At 54.5% G+C, this 15,194-nt stretch overlaps 7 protein-coding genes across 7 annotated transcripts; 3 read left to right on the forward strand and 4 right to left on the reverse strand.

Moving 5' to 3' along the window:
* Positions 1 to 802: 802 nt before the first annotated feature.
* On the reverse strand, positions 803 to 1,282 carry C8Q71DRAFT_860482 (uncharacterized protein; the record flags this gene model as incomplete). Its single annotated transcript, XM_047927805.1, has 3 exons — positions 803 to 996; positions 1,047 to 1,124; positions 1,219 to 1,282. 3 exons carry the CDS (start codon positions 1,280 to 1,282, stop codon positions 803 to 805), a joined length of 336 nt encoding a protein of 111 aa, XP_047775978.1.
* Positions 1,270 to 2,316, forward strand: C8Q71DRAFT_823825 (chaperonin Cpn60/TCP-1 family; the record flags this gene model as incomplete). Its single annotated transcript, XM_047926249.1, has 2 exons — positions 1,270 to 1,792; positions 1,852 to 2,316. The coding sequence occupies exons 1-2, from the start codon at positions 1,439 to 1,441 to the stop codon at positions 2,314 to 2,316; spliced, it is 819 nt and encodes a 272-aa protein (XP_047775979.1). The 5' UTR covers positions 1,270 to 1,438.
* Positions 2,317 to 2,921: 605 nt separating this feature from the next.
* C8Q71DRAFT_194370 (uncharacterized protein) lies at positions 2,922 to 4,161 on the reverse strand. The gene is made up of 5 exons (XM_047916894.1): positions 3,899 to 4,161; positions 3,655 to 3,844; positions 3,422 to 3,596; positions 3,250 to 3,356; positions 2,922 to 3,198 (listed from the first exon to the last, which is right to left on the reverse strand). Exons 1-5 carry the CDS (start codon positions 4,016 to 4,018, stop codon positions 3,080 to 3,082), a joined length of 711 nt encoding a protein of 236 aa, XP_047775980.1. The 5' UTR covers positions 4,019 to 4,161; the 3' UTR covers positions 2,922 to 3,079.
* A 129-nt stretch (positions 4,162 to 4,290) lies between these two features.
* C8Q71DRAFT_909680 (uncharacterized protein) lies at positions 4,291 to 6,278 on the forward strand. The gene is made up of 6 exons (XM_047929056.1): positions 4,291 to 4,764; positions 4,826 to 5,006; positions 5,076 to 5,277; positions 5,332 to 5,438; positions 5,493 to 5,896; positions 5,946 to 6,278. The coding sequence occupies exons 1-6, from the start codon at positions 4,585 to 4,587 to the stop codon at positions 6,105 to 6,107; spliced, it is 1,236 nt and encodes a 411-aa protein (XP_047775981.1). The 5' UTR covers positions 4,291 to 4,584; the 3' UTR covers positions 6,108 to 6,278.
* Positions 6,279 to 7,636, reverse strand: C8Q71DRAFT_849952 (uncharacterized protein). Its single transcript, XM_047926719.1, has 4 exons — positions 7,222 to 7,636; positions 7,062 to 7,167; positions 6,723 to 6,987; positions 6,279 to 6,665 (listed from the first exon to the last, which is right to left on the reverse strand). The coding sequence occupies exons 1-4, from the start codon at positions 7,430 to 7,432 to the stop codon at positions 6,411 to 6,413; spliced, it is 837 nt and encodes a 278-aa protein (XP_047775982.1). The 5' UTR covers positions 7,433 to 7,636; the 3' UTR covers positions 6,279 to 6,410.
* Positions 7,637 to 8,813: 1,177 nt separating this feature from the next.
* C8Q71DRAFT_774667 (uncharacterized protein) lies at positions 8,814 to 10,451 on the forward strand. The gene is made up of 5 exons (XM_047924544.1): positions 8,814 to 9,129; positions 9,186 to 9,375; positions 9,434 to 9,605; positions 9,670 to 9,776; positions 9,833 to 10,451. The coding sequence occupies exons 1-5, from the start codon at positions 9,010 to 9,012 to the stop codon at positions 10,282 to 10,284; spliced, it is 1,041 nt and encodes a 346-aa protein (XP_047775983.1). The 5' UTR covers positions 8,814 to 9,009; the 3' UTR covers positions 10,285 to 10,451.
* A 415-nt stretch (positions 10,452 to 10,866) lies between these two features.
* Positions 10,867 to 15,059, reverse strand: C8Q71DRAFT_712933 (uncharacterized protein; the record flags this gene model as incomplete). The annotated part of the gene is made up of 5 exons (XM_047920887.1): positions 10,867 to 11,379; positions 11,496 to 11,620; positions 11,680 to 13,611; positions 13,667 to 14,648; positions 14,742 to 15,059. Coding segments are annotated over 5 exons (3,870 nt in total), but the record flags the coding sequence as incomplete, so codon positions are not given.
* Between the last annotated feature and the right edge of the window lie 135 nt (positions 15,060 to 15,194).

A 15,194-nucleotide genomic window follows, 5' to 3' on the forward strand; every position in this document is an offset into this window, starting at 1 on the left:
CGGGCGGGAGCTGCGGGGTCATTCGTCCTTGCTCTTTTTCGGCTTGGACCTGCCTCCGACATCAGGAAAATACCCCCCTGAGAATTCCCGGGCAATGGTCGATATTCTCGGGAATACTCAGAAGGTCAGTAATCGACCATCATTCCGAGACTAATATCAAGAATTCTCAGAGCAGTGTACACCTTGTGAGAACGTGCCAGTAATTTCTAAGTAAATCTATTCCGATACCAGTGCAAGTGGGGACAAGTGATATTTCGCCGAAAGCGTGGAATGGCGCATGCAAGTCATGGCGCCATTCACTGTCATGAGTCGGTATAGTACATGGGTAGCATGCATGTATTGGGCACCACCATGCGAAGTTCGAATAGTAGACATATCAATTGCGATTTGGGTAAGGTACTGTACATCGCGCGCATCTCTTGACTGCCTATCTAAGAGTAGCCTACATGATCACTCACCCACCTCCACCGCCGAGTCCGTCACTAGCACAGAGAGAGCACGTACACATCCGCGTTTGCTGTGAGGTGCATGTCCGAGTTGCCTTGCAAATTATGCGTCCGCTCACAAGGTGGGTAAGCCCGGCTGACCGCGCCCGCCCGAGGTTTGAAAGAAAGGGGCTTGCGTATCGTATTTGGTTGAGTCGGTGGCGCGTAGGTAACATACAAGGGAGGCGAGTGTGAGCATTGGATCTGCCAGTCCGTCGGCGCGTCCACGAAAGAAATTTTGAGGTTTCCTGTCACTGTCAGTCGCGCCGGGGCACCGACTCAGATGTGGGGTCGACGTACAGGAGTGGCCAGGGGTCCTAGCCCCATTCATGCCCGCGGCTGTGCACGGTGCACCCCTGTGAGACGCGGGACACGTTCTGCTGGAGGTTCTGCGTGAGGTTGGCGAGGATCGGCGCGTCGGGATAGTCCGTGAGCACGACGAGGGAAGGCGGGCGGGCGAGGGTGGACGTGAGGAGCGATAGCAACGCACACCCCGCGCCCAACTCGACCACTGTCCATCCGGTGCGTGACTGAGGGGAGCGCGGGAGGGGGCGTACATACCAGTCTTCGCTTCCAGCGGGATGAGCCCGCGCCCGATGCGCTCTGCGAGGAGGAGCGAGGGCGAGAAGAAGTGGTCCGCTTACAGCGTGCGCCATGTTCGCCTGTAGGGCACGGGCGTGTATTGTGCCAGTGATCAGTCGCGCCGTCCTTATCACGGGCAGAGCAGACGCACCTTCCCTGTCAACGGTGTCGTTGTACAGCCACGCGGAGGCGTCCCCTATATCATCCGAGTCCATTTTGGCCGGGTGTGTTATTTGTCAGATGAAAGTCGTGGGCGGAGGGGCGACGTCGAGGTGCAAAGTACTGAGCCGGGGACTTTGAGTTGCGTGCCAGCGGGTTGCTGTGTCACATGACTCTTTGCCAGGGATCCGGCGACTGCCAGGCGCCACGTCATGCATGAGCACTCAATGGCATCTCGCTTTGGTGACAACCGCAAGTCCGTCCTCGGCGACCTCACCATCCTCACCGGCGGCCAGGTTGTCACCAACGAGCTCGACATGAAGCTCGAGCAGCTCACCCCCGACATGCTTGGCTCTTTCGGGTCCATCACCATCACGAAGGAGGACACCATTGTCCTCAACGGCGAGGGCTCCAAGGATGCTATCCAGCAGCGCTGCGAACAGATCCGCTCCCTCATTGTGGAGCCCACGACAAGTGAGTATGACCGTACTAAGCTCCAGAAGCACCTCGCGAAGCTCTCGGGCGGTGTCGCGGTCATCAAGGTTGGTGGCTCTTCCGAGGTCGAGGTCGGCGAGAAGAAGGACCGTTACGACGATGCCTCAACGCCACGCGCGCGGCCATCGAGGAGGGTATCCTCCCCGGCGGTGGTGTCGCTCTCCTCAAGGCATCCCTCGCCCTCACCAGCAAAGCTCCTGGCTCGCAGGCGACGGCCTCGCCCGACGTCAAGCCCATCCCGACCGCCAACTTCGACCAGGACCTCGGTGTGTCCATCATCAAGCGCGCGCTCTCGCACCCCGCACGGACCATCCTCAAGAACGCGGGCGAGGAAAGCTCTGTCCTCGTCGGCACCATGATCCAGCAGTACGGCGCGGAGGACAAGTTCGCTTGGGGCTATGACGCGAGCAAGGGTGAGTGGGTGGACATGATCAAGGGCGGTATCGTCGATCCCCTCAAGGTCGTTCGTACCGCGCTTGTCGACGCGGCCGGTGTTGCGAGCTTACTCACCACAAGCGAGGCGTGCGTCGTCGAGGCTCCGGAAGAGAAGGCTCCTGCGGCACCGGGCGACGGTATGGGCGGCATGGGCTTCTGAGCGGGGTGTCGTCGTTGAGTTGTGGGCGTGGATCTCCTTCCGCGTGACCGATAGGCGACTGGCTCTCTCTTGCAGACCTGCACCTCGCCGCATGACTCGCGTGGCTCATCACCCTCGCAGGCGGGACGCTCGCCGACGATGGCACGGTAGCGATCGGGAAGCTTGAGGCGCACGTCGGCGAGCCTGGCAGCGGGTTCGCGCTCGTGAAGGACTTCTCCGTCGTGGAGGCGCGGCGGCGCGCTGGCCTGACCGTGTCGGACCTCGAACTGCGCAAACGTCAGAACAGGTTGGCGGCGTTCTGGGATGCGGTGAGGGAGATGCTTGAAGAACCGTATTATTCGGGCACACGGCGTGACACTGAGGTCGGCGAGAAGAAGGGCATAACACTAGACAGATGGGCGTGGCTGGACGGGTGGGGCGTGCGGATGCGGTGTTTGCGAGGGTCATGGCTGGAAGATACTACGCAGAATGTAGAGACCTGATACTGTAGCTACTGTAATAGATGGTCGTCAATATCATTTATCTGACCCATTATCATGTGCATATGAATCCGTGCTGTGAATATGGTCAGGAGAGCTGAATAGTACCTGCATTGTATGCAGAAACACCAAGTAATGTCCAGCTACTGCCTGAGAAACCTCGTAATTCTGACTCGACGAGGCTGGACATGGCTATTTCTGCGGTTTATCAGATACGAGGTAAAACTCAATATTACCGCGAAAGCTTGATGATTCTTCAGTGTTTACGGTAATTCTCAGGTGGGTTATTTCCTGATGGAGTGTAGTCCCGCGGATCGGCGTTTGCGTCCACTGGGCGATGGGTCGTGAGCGCCACCACCATTCCCCTCGCCCAAAGGCATGATACCCTCGGCTTGCAGAAAGTCTAAGCATAGACACATTAGCTTGAGAACGTGAAGAAAGCAGTCATACCGACCTTTGGATCGATACCGAAAGATGAAGCGTGCATAGATGGGGTCGCTCTCGTTAATCACCTTCATGTTCGCCTTGGCTTCACGCTCGCATTCACGGCTGTCTCCCAGACTGCGTTGTTTCACATCGCCAAAATGAGCGCAAAGCCATGTGCGGAGCTGAGCACTTCGACTCACGAGACACAATGAATGCCCATCTTCTTGATCTTCTCATGCACCACGCCGCCTGGGTAGATTGCACCCGGACGTTGTTTAAAGTGTCTTATGTCCCCAAGGACAACATAGAAGAGCTTCACGTCTATCGTTCCAAGGTCTGGATGAGCTTCCGAGCTAACAGCAATACTCTCGTCATCTGTACATTGGTGGGTAAGCAGCAGCCGCGCTCTGCATCATCAATACGATTTAGGTACCTGTTGTGACCAAAGGCGCAAACACGAAAGGTCTACGTCGATCCACAGCTTCTCTGACACCCCAGCGACTGTTGTCCACGATTCCGCGCTGAGAAAAAGTTCCGCCAGCACCCCGGCCGTCGACATAACAATGCACGGAGCTGTCATACTTGTCGCGTCGTGTGTCGCCGCGCCAACAGATCTCGAAGGTCTATGACGAGGCAGGTTCAGCAGCAAACAGAATAACGGCTCTATTGTATCACACCTTCCCGACCTCGCTATTGATATAGCAGGCCAACGTCCTGTCGTCTACATGTTCCACTTGATATTCCGGCAAGTCACGGCCTTCACTCCGTACTAACACCTCCAAATTGCCCTTGCGCATATTGACTAAAGTTGAGCGTAAAGTCGCAGTTTGAATTCAAGAGAACTCAGCAGATGTTGTTGAATAAAGCTACATGCCTGTGAACCGGAACGTAGGTGATCCGATTAATGTGGCAGACTCGGACAGAGTCACCACTGCGCGACCCGGACACCTGGGCGACATCCTGACTCGGAACTGGCAGCCCGATTGTGACGCGCACATGTGATTTGTGACTCGACGCGTCTGATATTTGCCACTGCCAGTGACGCGATAGCGCTCAATAGTTTGACTCAATTGGTTCAAGATGCTCTCGGGTCTCAACGTTCAACCATAACGTTCATCATGTTAGCTGGCAAAAACGCGCAACGTCTTACAGAGAATGTTCAATCATCCTTCACGCCGACCGTGATCAGCGACACTATGGAGGCTATATCGAGGCCGTAATTGCTGAAAGCAGTTGCATAGTACGGCTATTGGCACAATGCAATGCCATGCATCAAGCAGCGTTCATTGTCTTCTTGCATCGCTCTTAGTACTCACTCTGTGCTCGATGGAACTGACGCTACCTTCTCTCTCTCCTGCCCTTCATGCGCTTCTCGAGTGACGGCCCCGTTTTTCTCTCCGACGGGACTGCCCGTGCCCGCCTGGCCGCGGACTACGACTGCGCCATCTACGTCGAGTGCGACGGCACGCAGATACACGAACATCGCATCAATCAGGGGGCAGGAAACACCATGTCTTGCTTCATCCAGAGCGAGACAGGAAAGGCGAGTCCCTGAGTCGTGCTCTATTACGCTCGTCCGTCGCTGACTGTCGCGGTCACGCCAGGAATTTCGGCTTCGCTGCAATAACCGAACGGGGTGGTGGCTCTCCATACAATGCAGCTTCGATGGGCGGACGATCACTCAGCAGTGCGGGTGCCCGCCACAGCAAGACAGCCCTGCGTTCCAGGTGGGTGCGGGGCCGAACACGATCAAACCCTTCAAGTTCGCGCAGGTCATGCTACCTGGTTCGTCTCCCCTCCCGTGAAGTGCTACTTTGTCTCATTCCACATTGCCGTTCGTGATAAATATAATAGGTGTTGGGATGCAATGGATGGTCCCAGATACCCACAACCTCGGGCTCATCGAGCTGAAGGTGTGGCGGTGCCGCAGGGGCGATGATGCGCCCTCAGTTCCGCAACACCTCATTCAGTCGCACATCTCATCTATCGAAGTGGCCGAATTCGAACACAATGTTCTTGTGGCTCAGCAGGACAAGGCCGCCATGCATTGCACCGTGTAAGATGCCCACCTCTTCTCGGCCTCGGACTCATCACAAACGTACGCGCGTAGACTCGGGGGCTCCGAACCTGTGATTGGCAACTTGCCCGTCGCGAGCCTCCCGTTGGACTCCCCAGAGCACCCTTTCGCGGTGTTCCGCTTTCACTACAGACCCATTGGTGCGTATACTCAACCCTATCTTGATCGGTCGCCCAACCATTCGCTTTACACAGAGATACTTCAGTCCATCGGTGTGATCCAGCGACGACAGCCTGAGGCGCCGCTCGCCCCACGGCCAGTACGGCTGAACCAGGGACACGGAGTCCAGGGACAGTGGACTCCCTACATGCCTCCACCAAGCCGCTCTAGCAATGGCTCGGGGTTCCAGCCCAGACTATTGCAATACATCCGGCCCGCATCCATCCCCAGGCCCAGCAGCATAAGCAGCGCGAGTAGCATCGCCAGCGCAGGCTCGTATCTGCCAGTGGCGCCCGCGCCGAGCCGGGCGGGGAGCATCTACGCGCCCTCGGCAGCGGGCTCGTTCGCGCTGCGCCCGCCGAGCAGCATCACCTCCGGATCCGCAGGCCTGATTGATAAGGAAGACAATGACGACTCCGCTTCTGTGCACTCGCTGAAGGTGCAGTTTGTCTGTCCTCCAGCGAGACTAACGGCTGACGAGACGACAGACGGAGATGGAGTTCATAGCCTATCAGGTGGACGAGATGTATGACGGCATGCAGGATATGAAGAAACAGCTGGACCGGATTGAGGAGAAGCTCAGCCGTCTCCTTGACCGACCTTCGTCGGCTGCCGCGGGCGACGACCAGCCCACCAAACCAGACGCGTGAAGTTGCTTACGCTATTTCTATGGCCTCGACAGCAATCTCTGGCTCGATTAAAGTACATATCTCTCTTTTTTAATAGCCGGACGACGTACCTCAAACCGTAGCATCCTGGGATCAAATCCATGAACACTGTTGTGACGCCGAATGCCACCTGAACTGTCATTAGACCACTATGACACAGAGTGTAACAACGTGTATTATCATCCAATGTACCGCTCTACTTACGAACACGCCCTCATTGTGTGCGCACTTGTCAAAAAAACCTGATTCTTAGATATGGAAGGATTCTATTGGAACACAGAGACATCAATCAACATTGCCTCCATGCGCGGCGGGCACCTCGTCCTCATCGACAGCCTCTATGACAATACACCAGAGGATCCGGCCCCAGGGTTCACTGTGCTCATCGCCAGGATGCAGACGCTCGCAGCAGACGAACGGAACACGCTGTCCATCCCAGTACTTCATCATGTCGATCGTGATGCCTCCGGGGAGCCGCAGCTGGACGCCTTGCGGGCTGAAGTCTAGGTAGTCATAGCAGAAGTCGGCGGTGATCAAGTCCTACGTGGAGAGAGCGTCGTCAGTTCGACGGCACTGGACGGAATGGAACGAACGTACCTCGGGACCGAATACGACCTCCTTCCTGGTAGCCGCGTCCTTGAAAAACGTGCGGCGGTCCTTGGAGACGTCCATCTTCTTGGTGCTTTCTAGCTGCAATTGGGACAGATCGTTTCCGACGAGCTCGTCAGGCGGGAACGGCGGAACGTCCTCAGGGCCGTTGACCCTCTTATGTTCGAGGTACGGCATCGTCGAGATGAGTGGCGAAAGAGCCCATGGCTTACTGCCGGACGCGAGGTCCTGCTCCAGCGTAGGGTCGACGAAACTGCATAGAAGTAAATGACATATCGTTGAGTACCGCGCAGATATGGTCATCGCGGAGGTAGCAGGCAGACGTACTGCATAAACTTGAGTGCGGCGCTGAAGCCCCACGGGAGCTTCAGCGGTCGCTCGAAGACATTGCCAAAGAGCACGTCATCCGCGGAATGCGGCTGCAGGAATCTACCTATGCACAGCGCTGCGTGAGCTCAAGACACACACACTCGAGCAGGTCACTCACCCTGCACCTGTATGCTCCAAGACACGCCCGACCGCTTGTCGAAATACGCACTGTCGCTAACGTTCCCGCTCGGGTCAGCAAACCCCTTGATGTACGCCGCGATCTTCCCCTCAAAAACATCGCTCTGGATTTTCAACGCTTTGCCAGAGTTCGCCGTGATTGGTGTGAGGTCATCGAGTGACGGTCCAGCAAGGATGCGGAGACAAGGCATGGCACGGGGAGTTCGTCTAGAACTATCTGTATGAATTATGCGAGATTTGTGTTGAGTAAGGAGCTGTCTGCGCCAGGCAGGAGGTTCGGCTCTCGGTGAGATGGTGGTGGTTGTTCAAGTTATGCGACATGGCGTGCAGGATGGTAACGATACTGCTTCCTTTGGCCGCCACTGCCTGTGGGGCGGACACCGGATGAAACTTTCGATCCTTCAAGTGAAAGATCGATAAAATTGACAAAATCTTTTTCACGATATTTCGTATGAAAGATTGTCAATAAAAGTCAGAAATAATCAATTAATCATTCAGACTCGAAGTATCAGGAACAGATCACAGAAGGATTCATTGACAAGTGTCTTTGATCTGTTTGTGATCCTCTAGGCAAATGATTGAGAACATGATATTCAAAAATTCTTGAACACTATGTGGCTCAATTGTTCTGAAAGGATTGAAAACAGATTGTCACATGGGGTGTTACAATCTTTTCTCAATCTTTCAGGCTGTCACAATCTGTTTCAAATCCTTCCAGCTGTTGATATCTTGGTGAGATTGGAAACAATTTGTATCCCAGGGGTTCAAAACAATTTGCCCAAAAGGATTGACAAGAGATTGTGACACTAGCTGTGACACTGTGCCACTTCCCTATGACAGAGCAGTGAAGGCAACTATGCCAAACCTATGATAAGCTGCCTTCTGCTGGTATGCTCAGTCAATTTTGGTCCCTCTTTCATTGCATCTGGACATGCACAGGTCTGGGACATGTTCATTAGTCATACAATGAGATGCACATCTCTAGGAATGTACAATCACAAGTACAACCCTGTACACTGAGTGCATCTAATGAGACTCATGTGATGGCAGGCAATGAATGAGGGACCAAAAATGACTGAGCATACCAGCAGAAGGCAGCTTATCATAGGTTTGGCATAATTGCCTTCACTGCTCTGTCATAGGGAAGTGGCACAGTGTCACAGCTAGTGTCACAATCTCTTGTCAATCCTTTTGGGCAAATTGTTTTGAACCCCTGGGATACAAATTGTTTCCAATCTCACCAAGATATCAACAGCTGGAAGGATTTGAAACAGATTGTGACAGCCTGAAAGATTGAGAAAAGATTGTAACACCCCATGTGACAATCTGTTTTCAATCCTTTCAGAACAATTGAGCCACATAGTGTTCAAGAATTTTTGAATATCATGTTCTCAATCATTTGCCTAGAGGATCACAAACAGATCAAAGACACTTGTCAATGAATCCTTCTGTGATCTGTTCCTGATACTTCGAGTCTGAATGATTAATTGATTGTTTCTGACTTTTATTGACAATCTTTCATACGAAATATCGTGAAAAAGATTTTGTCAATTTTATCGATCTTTCACTTGAAGGATCGAAAGTTTCATCCGGTGGGAAGCGATCACGTGTGGTGGCTGCTGGGCGCGTTCATTGACAACCAGTCCAGTGTCCACCGTACGGCGTAACTTGGTTAGTCACCCTTCGTGCGGCATATAGCTTTTCGTCGACAATCTCTGCTCAGGCCAATCGAATTGGCACCACGGCTATACACCATACTTTCATCAATATGCGCAAGGGCATTCTCGAGGTGTCCGTACGGAGCGAAGGTCGTAACTTGCCGGAGTATCAAGTGGACCCCGTAGACGACAGGACGTTGGCCTGCTATATTCCTAGCGAGGTCGGGAAGGTGTGATACAATAGGCCCATTTCTCTGGTTGTTGCACTGAACATGCCTCATCATAGACTTTCGAGATCTGCTGGCGCGGCGACACGCGACGCGACAAGTATGACAGCACCATGAGGTGTTCCGTCGACGGCCGGAGTGCTGGCGGGACTTTTTGTATGCGCGGAATCGTCGACATCAGTCGCTGGGGTATTAGAGACGCTGCGAATCGACGCAAGCCTTTCGTATTTGCGCCTTTGGCCACAACAGGTAACCGAATTGTATTGATGATGCAGAGCGCGGCTGCTGCTTACCCACCAATGTACAGATGACGAGAGTCTTGCTGTTAGCTTGGAAGCTCATCCAGACCTTGGAACGATAGACGTGAAGCTCTTATATGCGGTTCGTCTGGGCACAACGCACTTCAAACAACGTCCGGATGCGATCCAACCCAGCACGGTGCATGAGAAGAGCAAGAAGATGGGTGTTCATTGTGTCTCGTGAGTCGAAGTGCCCGCTCTAAATATGACTCTGCGCTCATTCTGGCGATATATAACAATGTAGCTTGGGAGACAGCCGTGAGTGTGAGCGCCATGACAAGGTGAAGATCAAGCCGATCAACAAGAGTGATCCCGTCTATGCGCGCTTCATCTTTCGGTATCGGTCCAAAGGTCGGTATGGCTGCTTTCTTCCTGTCGGTTTCTCAAGCTAATGTATTGATTCCCAGACTTTCTGCAAGCCGAGGGCATCATGCCTTTGGACGAGGGGAATGGTGGTGGCGCTCACAGCCCAGCGCCCAGCGGACGTAAACGCCGATCCGCCGGACTACACCCAGACATTTTAGAGGCAGGCCCAAATCGCAAAAGAGCAAGGAAGAATGATCCCGCAGCTCCTGCCCGCACTGTAAAAGACGTGAAGCCATCCGCAGCTGAACTTGCTGGGAACGAATACCTCGGTGACCTCCAGCCAGGACACGGATCTGTTCAGGGACGAGCGCAATCCCTTGAGACGAGGACAAAGGGCCTGAAGGGATCCGACTCGTCGCAGAGGGTCAAGAGGGAGCGGCGAGGCATTGCCGAGGATGTTATCGACTTGACTGGTAGCGACGTCAAGAAGGAACGATCTCCCATTCGCCTAGAGGCCAGTGGGGTAGTCATCGACTTGACTCTGGACGATTAGATTGCTATTCGTAGCTGTTACTTATTCCTATTGTATGTTCCCATTCATTCGGACTTGTGCGCGCTGAACCATCTTGTGGTGACCGACCTCGAGCGGGCACGCACTGTAGCGCCATGTGTGTTCTCATCGTGCAGATTGGAACCAGTTCACAGCATGTCACTCGAACCTAGCATGTCACTATGTTTCACGCGTGTCCGCGTTCCCAAGCCATGCACTTTATTGCTGTAAGTACTTCCATAAGTAATTCCTGAGTATAAATTCTGTGACTGTGACATGCACCTGATGCGTGACCAGACGCGCTGGGTATACTACGCGGATTGGTCGCGGTTGATTTGCGCCACACGCACCGTTTCCCAGGGGGCGCCCGGGACGCAAATTCTGGAAGGTAACCCCTCGTACGCTGAAGCGAGACCCCGGGAACCAGTTGAGGGGGGACCCCCCCAGATAAGATTAGATTAGCCCAATGCGGAAGCACTCATACATCGCACAAGCGCGAGAGCGCGACGCGCGTCCCAGGCGCGTCCGTCAGTACATCGCTATTAGCCCTCCCTCAGCTCTCCTCTCTCTCCGTCTGCCAGCATATCAACTCGTCTTGGCTGCCTTCGAACGTGGCTCTCTCACGACCGTCGACTGTCCCCTTCCTCGCTTCTGACCGATCTGCAAATCCTCCATAACCTGTTCGATTTCGTCGCTGTCCGGGATCTCGAACTGGTCGCGGTAGCTCGTCGTCACCTCTCGGTCGATGTTCATCAAGACTTCCTCGGATTTCGTGATGTGCATGTCGAGGAGAAGCTGCGGTGGGATGATAGGCGGTCGGATTGCATCTGCAGGGCTGTGCGCGGTGAGGAGATGGATCAGTGTATTGTACTTCCATATAGTCTGTGGTTGACCAGCCGAGGTTGATGGGCATAGCGGACAATGTATAGGGACATTAGAACATGGCGAATTCTTGCTCGACTTCGATGCTGGCCCATATTTCATCTTGGTATGATGATATTCACAGCTCGAGTGAATGGTCCGTGAGTTGCCCGTCTTCACAAGCTGCGTGACACATTTGCCATCGCGTCCGCACCAACCGCAAGGCTCAGTGCCAATCTGCGCGTGCAGGATATGTAAGCACATGACTATGGCAATGACACCAGACTAACCTCGATCTTTCGGGGCAGAGGATCAGGTACGTCGCGCAGTTCGTATAGTAGGTGCTGTCCTACATGGTTCCGCATCCGAGCGATGGTCTCCGGCTGCCCGCAAACAAAACAGGTGACTTTGGTGGATCCAGACTTCTTCTCCACAGTTAACTCTGCGGGAAGATCCACAACCACAAATTTCGACTCGTCTAGCACGTTCGCCGTTCGTGAGTAATATCATATTATATGAATTGAAGTTGTTACTTACTGGTCTCGCCGCGAACACTAGTATATGGTAACTGAGTCGTCTCAAGAGCTGGTAAGACCGCAACGCTGGCCATGAGCTCTTCCGGGCTTGATCCCAGGGCCTCCCATGCGATGCTGAGCGCGTCATGTAGCTCAGACGCGATGTATGACCACGTTGTCTGTACGTGACTCGGAGATGACTCGGATTCGGAGGCTGCGTCCAGGACATGCAGCGGGCGGTCTGAGTTCGACTCGCCGGACTCAGGCTGGGCGGTGGTGTTTGCGTTCGCAAGCTCTACAATTTGGGCACTCAGCGGATGGATCAGGTAGCCGGGGATGAGCAAGGTGTGCTGCTTTGTTGTGGCTTGCTCGCTGTCTGACTTCTTGATGCCAGAGCGGACATATTGCCTCGTCCAGCGCCAGGTGTCAGACCCTGTCTGTTGGGATTCTGCAAGCTGAAGGATCTGGACCTCTACCGTTACGGCCGAGCCGTCGGATCGCCTGAGATCATCAACTTCGAGGCTGGTAAGCCAAGCAGTCTCGCCTTGCCGCATAAACTTCATGATCTCGACGACAGCAAGACATATGGTCCCCGACTCCGAGATGCAGACCAATGTCGCCGCAGTGTCGCCAGAGCGGATGACGCCTTCGCCGTTTACGTCAGGTGCGTTCCATTTGTCTGTACTACACAGTGCCTCGAGCGTGACACCTTGAGCGCGAAGCGTCCGCATCGGGACTTTCTTGCCCCGATTGGACGTCAGGAATGCGGCGACAACGGAGGACTTCAAAAAGCGTTTGTCGCCGACTTGGATGAAGCGTCGGGTGTTGTGCACAAGTGGTGACTCCTCCGGTAGGTTTGCACTGCCATTTGCGGCTTGGATAGTATCCGGGAGGAATTCATCAATGTCCACTCCGGGCGGTACGTCGTTGAACTCTTCTGGTTCTGGAGCAGCGGGCTCTGATTGAGGTGGATCTGCGGCATTCCCAGCGTCAGGGTCTCCTGGGAGTGGGGCGTCGGTAGAAACATCGCCTTGGCGCTCCGTGCGGTCGTCGTCTTCTGTATGCCGTAACCCAACGTACTTGCCCTGTGGACCAGGGCGGAGCAGGTCGCGCACGCCGTCAGCAAACAGGGCACCAAAGTCCACGTGTCCTCCCTCTCCGAAGTACTCTTTAAGGAGCGCAATCGCATCGCGGCGACCCTGTGCCCACTCGACCTCCACTTCGACATGGCCGACTACAACATCGCCCTTCCATGAAGCTGGGTTGACGTGGTCGACACCCTGTGCATTGCGGAGATTGAGCCGCCGATGTCCGCGATCTAGGTCTGGATTGCGCTCGAAAATTGAGCTGATGAGGGCACTGACACTGAGTTTCTCGCAGAGTTGCAGGATATCGAAGTTCCGGCTATGATCTTGTGTGCGGCACTCGGAGAATAGGCGTTCGAGACGGTCTGTACCTTCCAGGATGATATGGAACGGTACGTCCTTGTCGACAATCTGCAGCCGCAATGTTGTAATGACAATATTTCGCACGATTGCCTGTGAATCGGCATAGAGGGCACCTGTCATGAACGAAGTTCCATGTCGTATCCACATGGCCGCGATTACGAACGCATAGGTGGCCAGTGACCGGATCTGCTGCGCGAGGCTGTAGTCGATGGACGTGAATGGCAGAACAAAGTACCCAAAGGTCCGCGCGAGGAACGTGAGCATCTTGCGTCGATGGAGGTGGCTAGGTGACGTCGAGGGCTTGGCCTCTGTGCTGAGCTGGAGGATTGTCTGAATGAGGGTAACCGCTTTTGGTACGTTCTGTTTGTCTGCGGGATCAAGCAGTTGACGTGCTTTGTCTCCATTCATTGCAGGCAAATCTTGGAGATGTTGGTAGACATCGAGTGCCTGGATGCTTGTGTCGTGTACCAAGATCCCCTTAGGATTCCGCAGCAGAGTCGCAAATCCTGCAAGATCATCGTTAGTACACGGATCAGACACTCATGCGATATTGAAGCATACTTTTGATAACATGCTTTGGATCACAGGTGGCTATGATGCCGTCCGATCCGCACGCCATGTTCATGCCGGTCATCCGCACGAGATGGGCTCCGAGCTCCGAGCTGTGAGGTATCAACTCGCCCATGCACAGGTCAAACTTAGCCCGCCGGAAAGATGCCTCGCCATCGCTCCCGACGGACCAGATAGGTCCCTGCAGCCTCTCTCCGTATGGATGTGACTTCCAGGCATCCAAGAAGGTCCGGAGCCAGACGCCAAGGTCATTACCCACCTCCGTCTTGCAGGATGGCGAAGCGAAGAGTGGCGTAGCAGAATAGTGATCCGTGCGTGCGTAAGGTGCTACAGCCCCAATCGTTGCGTCCTTCCCGTAATGACATTTTGGAGTCTCCCCGTGTAGTGCATGCTCGATCGCCTCGACATCCTCGATGCTGGTAACCCGCGTACCGATGTCTGCTGAGTGTTCACGACACAGGCCTACCACCGAATCGGAAGCAGGGAGGTAGCGACACTTCTCCTCAATCGACACCCCGTCAAACATCGCAATCAAGCCTGCGCGCTTGTTGGATGCATATACAGGTGCAGGCGGTTTGACCTCAGGCGCCATCAGGCGACCAACATTGCCGAAGACTTCATGGTTTGTCGGCGACTTGACACAGGGAAGAAGCTCGGGTACGGGGTACGTCTCGTTGACTGTCGATGGGGATGGTAGTCCAAGGGACTTGTTGAGTGCGTACAGGAGCCGTGGGCCCCCCAGCGCTTTTGCCAAGAAGGCGATCTCCAGCTCGCGTGTATCAAAACGCCCTCCAGGACCGCGTGGCTTGTAAACCCCGGCTATTGCACGCTGAAGCTGAGCAAGCAAGTACCGGGGACTTGACCCATTTCGCAGCGAAACAGTGAGCAGCTGACGAAGCCGCTTGACATCGTTCGACGCAAGTAGCATCGTGAGCCGCTGATGGTCATTGATACGGCGTTCCCGCCGAGCGATCTTCTTCTTCTGGTTGAACGTCTGTTACATATTATAGGTGAGCACTGAGCGCGCTGGCATGCATTACTAGGTACGGTATGTAAACTGGCATACCTGTAACTGGAGCTGACGAATTTGTGCAGCAAGCTTCGTAGTAATAGCAATGAGCTGCTTATGCGTGAGGTACTGGTACGGAGTATTCTTTGGTGCGTCACCGTCTGCCCTCTCTACAAAGCTGATGTACTCCGGTAGACCCGGGATCTTCTCGCATGATGCGCACTGCGTGGCATTCCTCGTCTTGGCATATCGTTCGCAAGAGGTCGAGCGCAGACGTAGCCAATTGCGATTGCTGATTCCAACAAGCTCCCAAGGGAAGGTGCGTGTCTCGTGACGATGGAAAGGGTACGTATCCCAGACTGATCCTGGCGTCCACCGCACGAGAATTCCCTGGCACTTCGGGTGCTTAGGACTTGGTGAGTCCGAGTCGTCATCGGAGTCGGATAGATCCTGCTCAGGCTGCGAGCCCTCCGAGTTGTTGCCAGGTTCCTCCAGATGATCATCCTCCCA

The sequence above is a fragment of the Rhodofomes roseus genome (assembly GCF_022264815.1).
Source record: "Rhodofomes roseus strain CIRM-BRFM 1785 chromosome Unknown C8Q71scaffold_19, whole genome shotgun sequence".
NCBI classification, from domain to species: Eukaryota; Fungi; Basidiomycota; class Agaricomycetes; order Polyporales; family Fomitopsidaceae; genus Rhodofomes; species Rhodofomes roseus.

Excerpts from the sequence above, each read along its gene's own strand:
- C8Q71DRAFT_194370 (XM_047916894.1), bottom strand. The coding sequence starts at position 4,018 with ATGCGCAAGGGCAATTTGGAGGTGTTAGTACGGAGTGAAGGCCGTGAC. Across the intron at positions 3,845-3,898 it reads TCAATAGCGAGGTCGGGAAG|ACCTTCGAGATCTGTTGGCG; the intron begins GTGTGATACAAT and ends GCCTCGTCATAG. Across the intron at positions 3,357-3,421 it reads ATGGGCATTCATTGTGTCTC|TCTGGGAGACAGCCGTGAAT; the intron begins GTGAGTCGAAGT and ends GAAACAACGCAG.
- C8Q71DRAFT_909680 (XM_047929056.1), top strand. The coding sequence starts at position 4,585 with ATGCGCTTCTCGAGTGACGGCCCCGTTTTTCTCTCCGACGGGACTGCC. Across the intron at positions 4,765-4,825 it reads TCCAGAGCGAGACAGGAAAG|GAATTTCGGCTTCGCTGCAA; the intron begins GCGAGTCCCTGA and ends CGGTCACGCCAG. Across the intron at positions 5,278-5,331 it reads GCCGCCATGCATTGCACCGT|ACTCGGGGGCTCCGAACCTG; the intron begins GTAAGATGCCCA and ends GTACGCGCGTAG.
- C8Q71DRAFT_849952 (XM_047926719.1), bottom strand. The coding sequence starts at position 7,432 with ATGCCTTGTCTCCGCATCCTTGCTGGACCGTCACTCGATGACCTCACA. Across the intron at positions 7,168-7,221 it reads TTGGAGCATACAGGTGCAGG|GTAGATTCCTGCAGCCGCAT; the intron begins GTGAGTGACCTG and ends CGCTGTGCATAG. Across the intron at positions 6,666-6,722 it reads AGGTCGTATTCGGTCCCGAG|GACTTGATCACCGCCGACTT; the intron begins GTACGTTCGTTC and ends CTCTCCACGTAG.
- C8Q71DRAFT_774667 (XM_047924544.1), top strand. The coding sequence starts at position 9,010 with ATGCGCAAGGGCATTCTCGAGGTGTCCGTACGGAGCGAAGGTCGTAAC. Across the intron at positions 9,376-9,433 it reads TGCGCCTTTGGCCACAACAG|ATGACGAGAGTCTTGCTGTT; the intron begins GTAACCGAATTG and ends ACCAATGTACAG. Across the intron at positions 9,777-9,832 it reads CTTTCGGTATCGGTCCAAAG|ACTTTCTGCAAGCCGAGGGC; the intron begins GTCGGTATGGCT and ends ATTGATTCCCAG.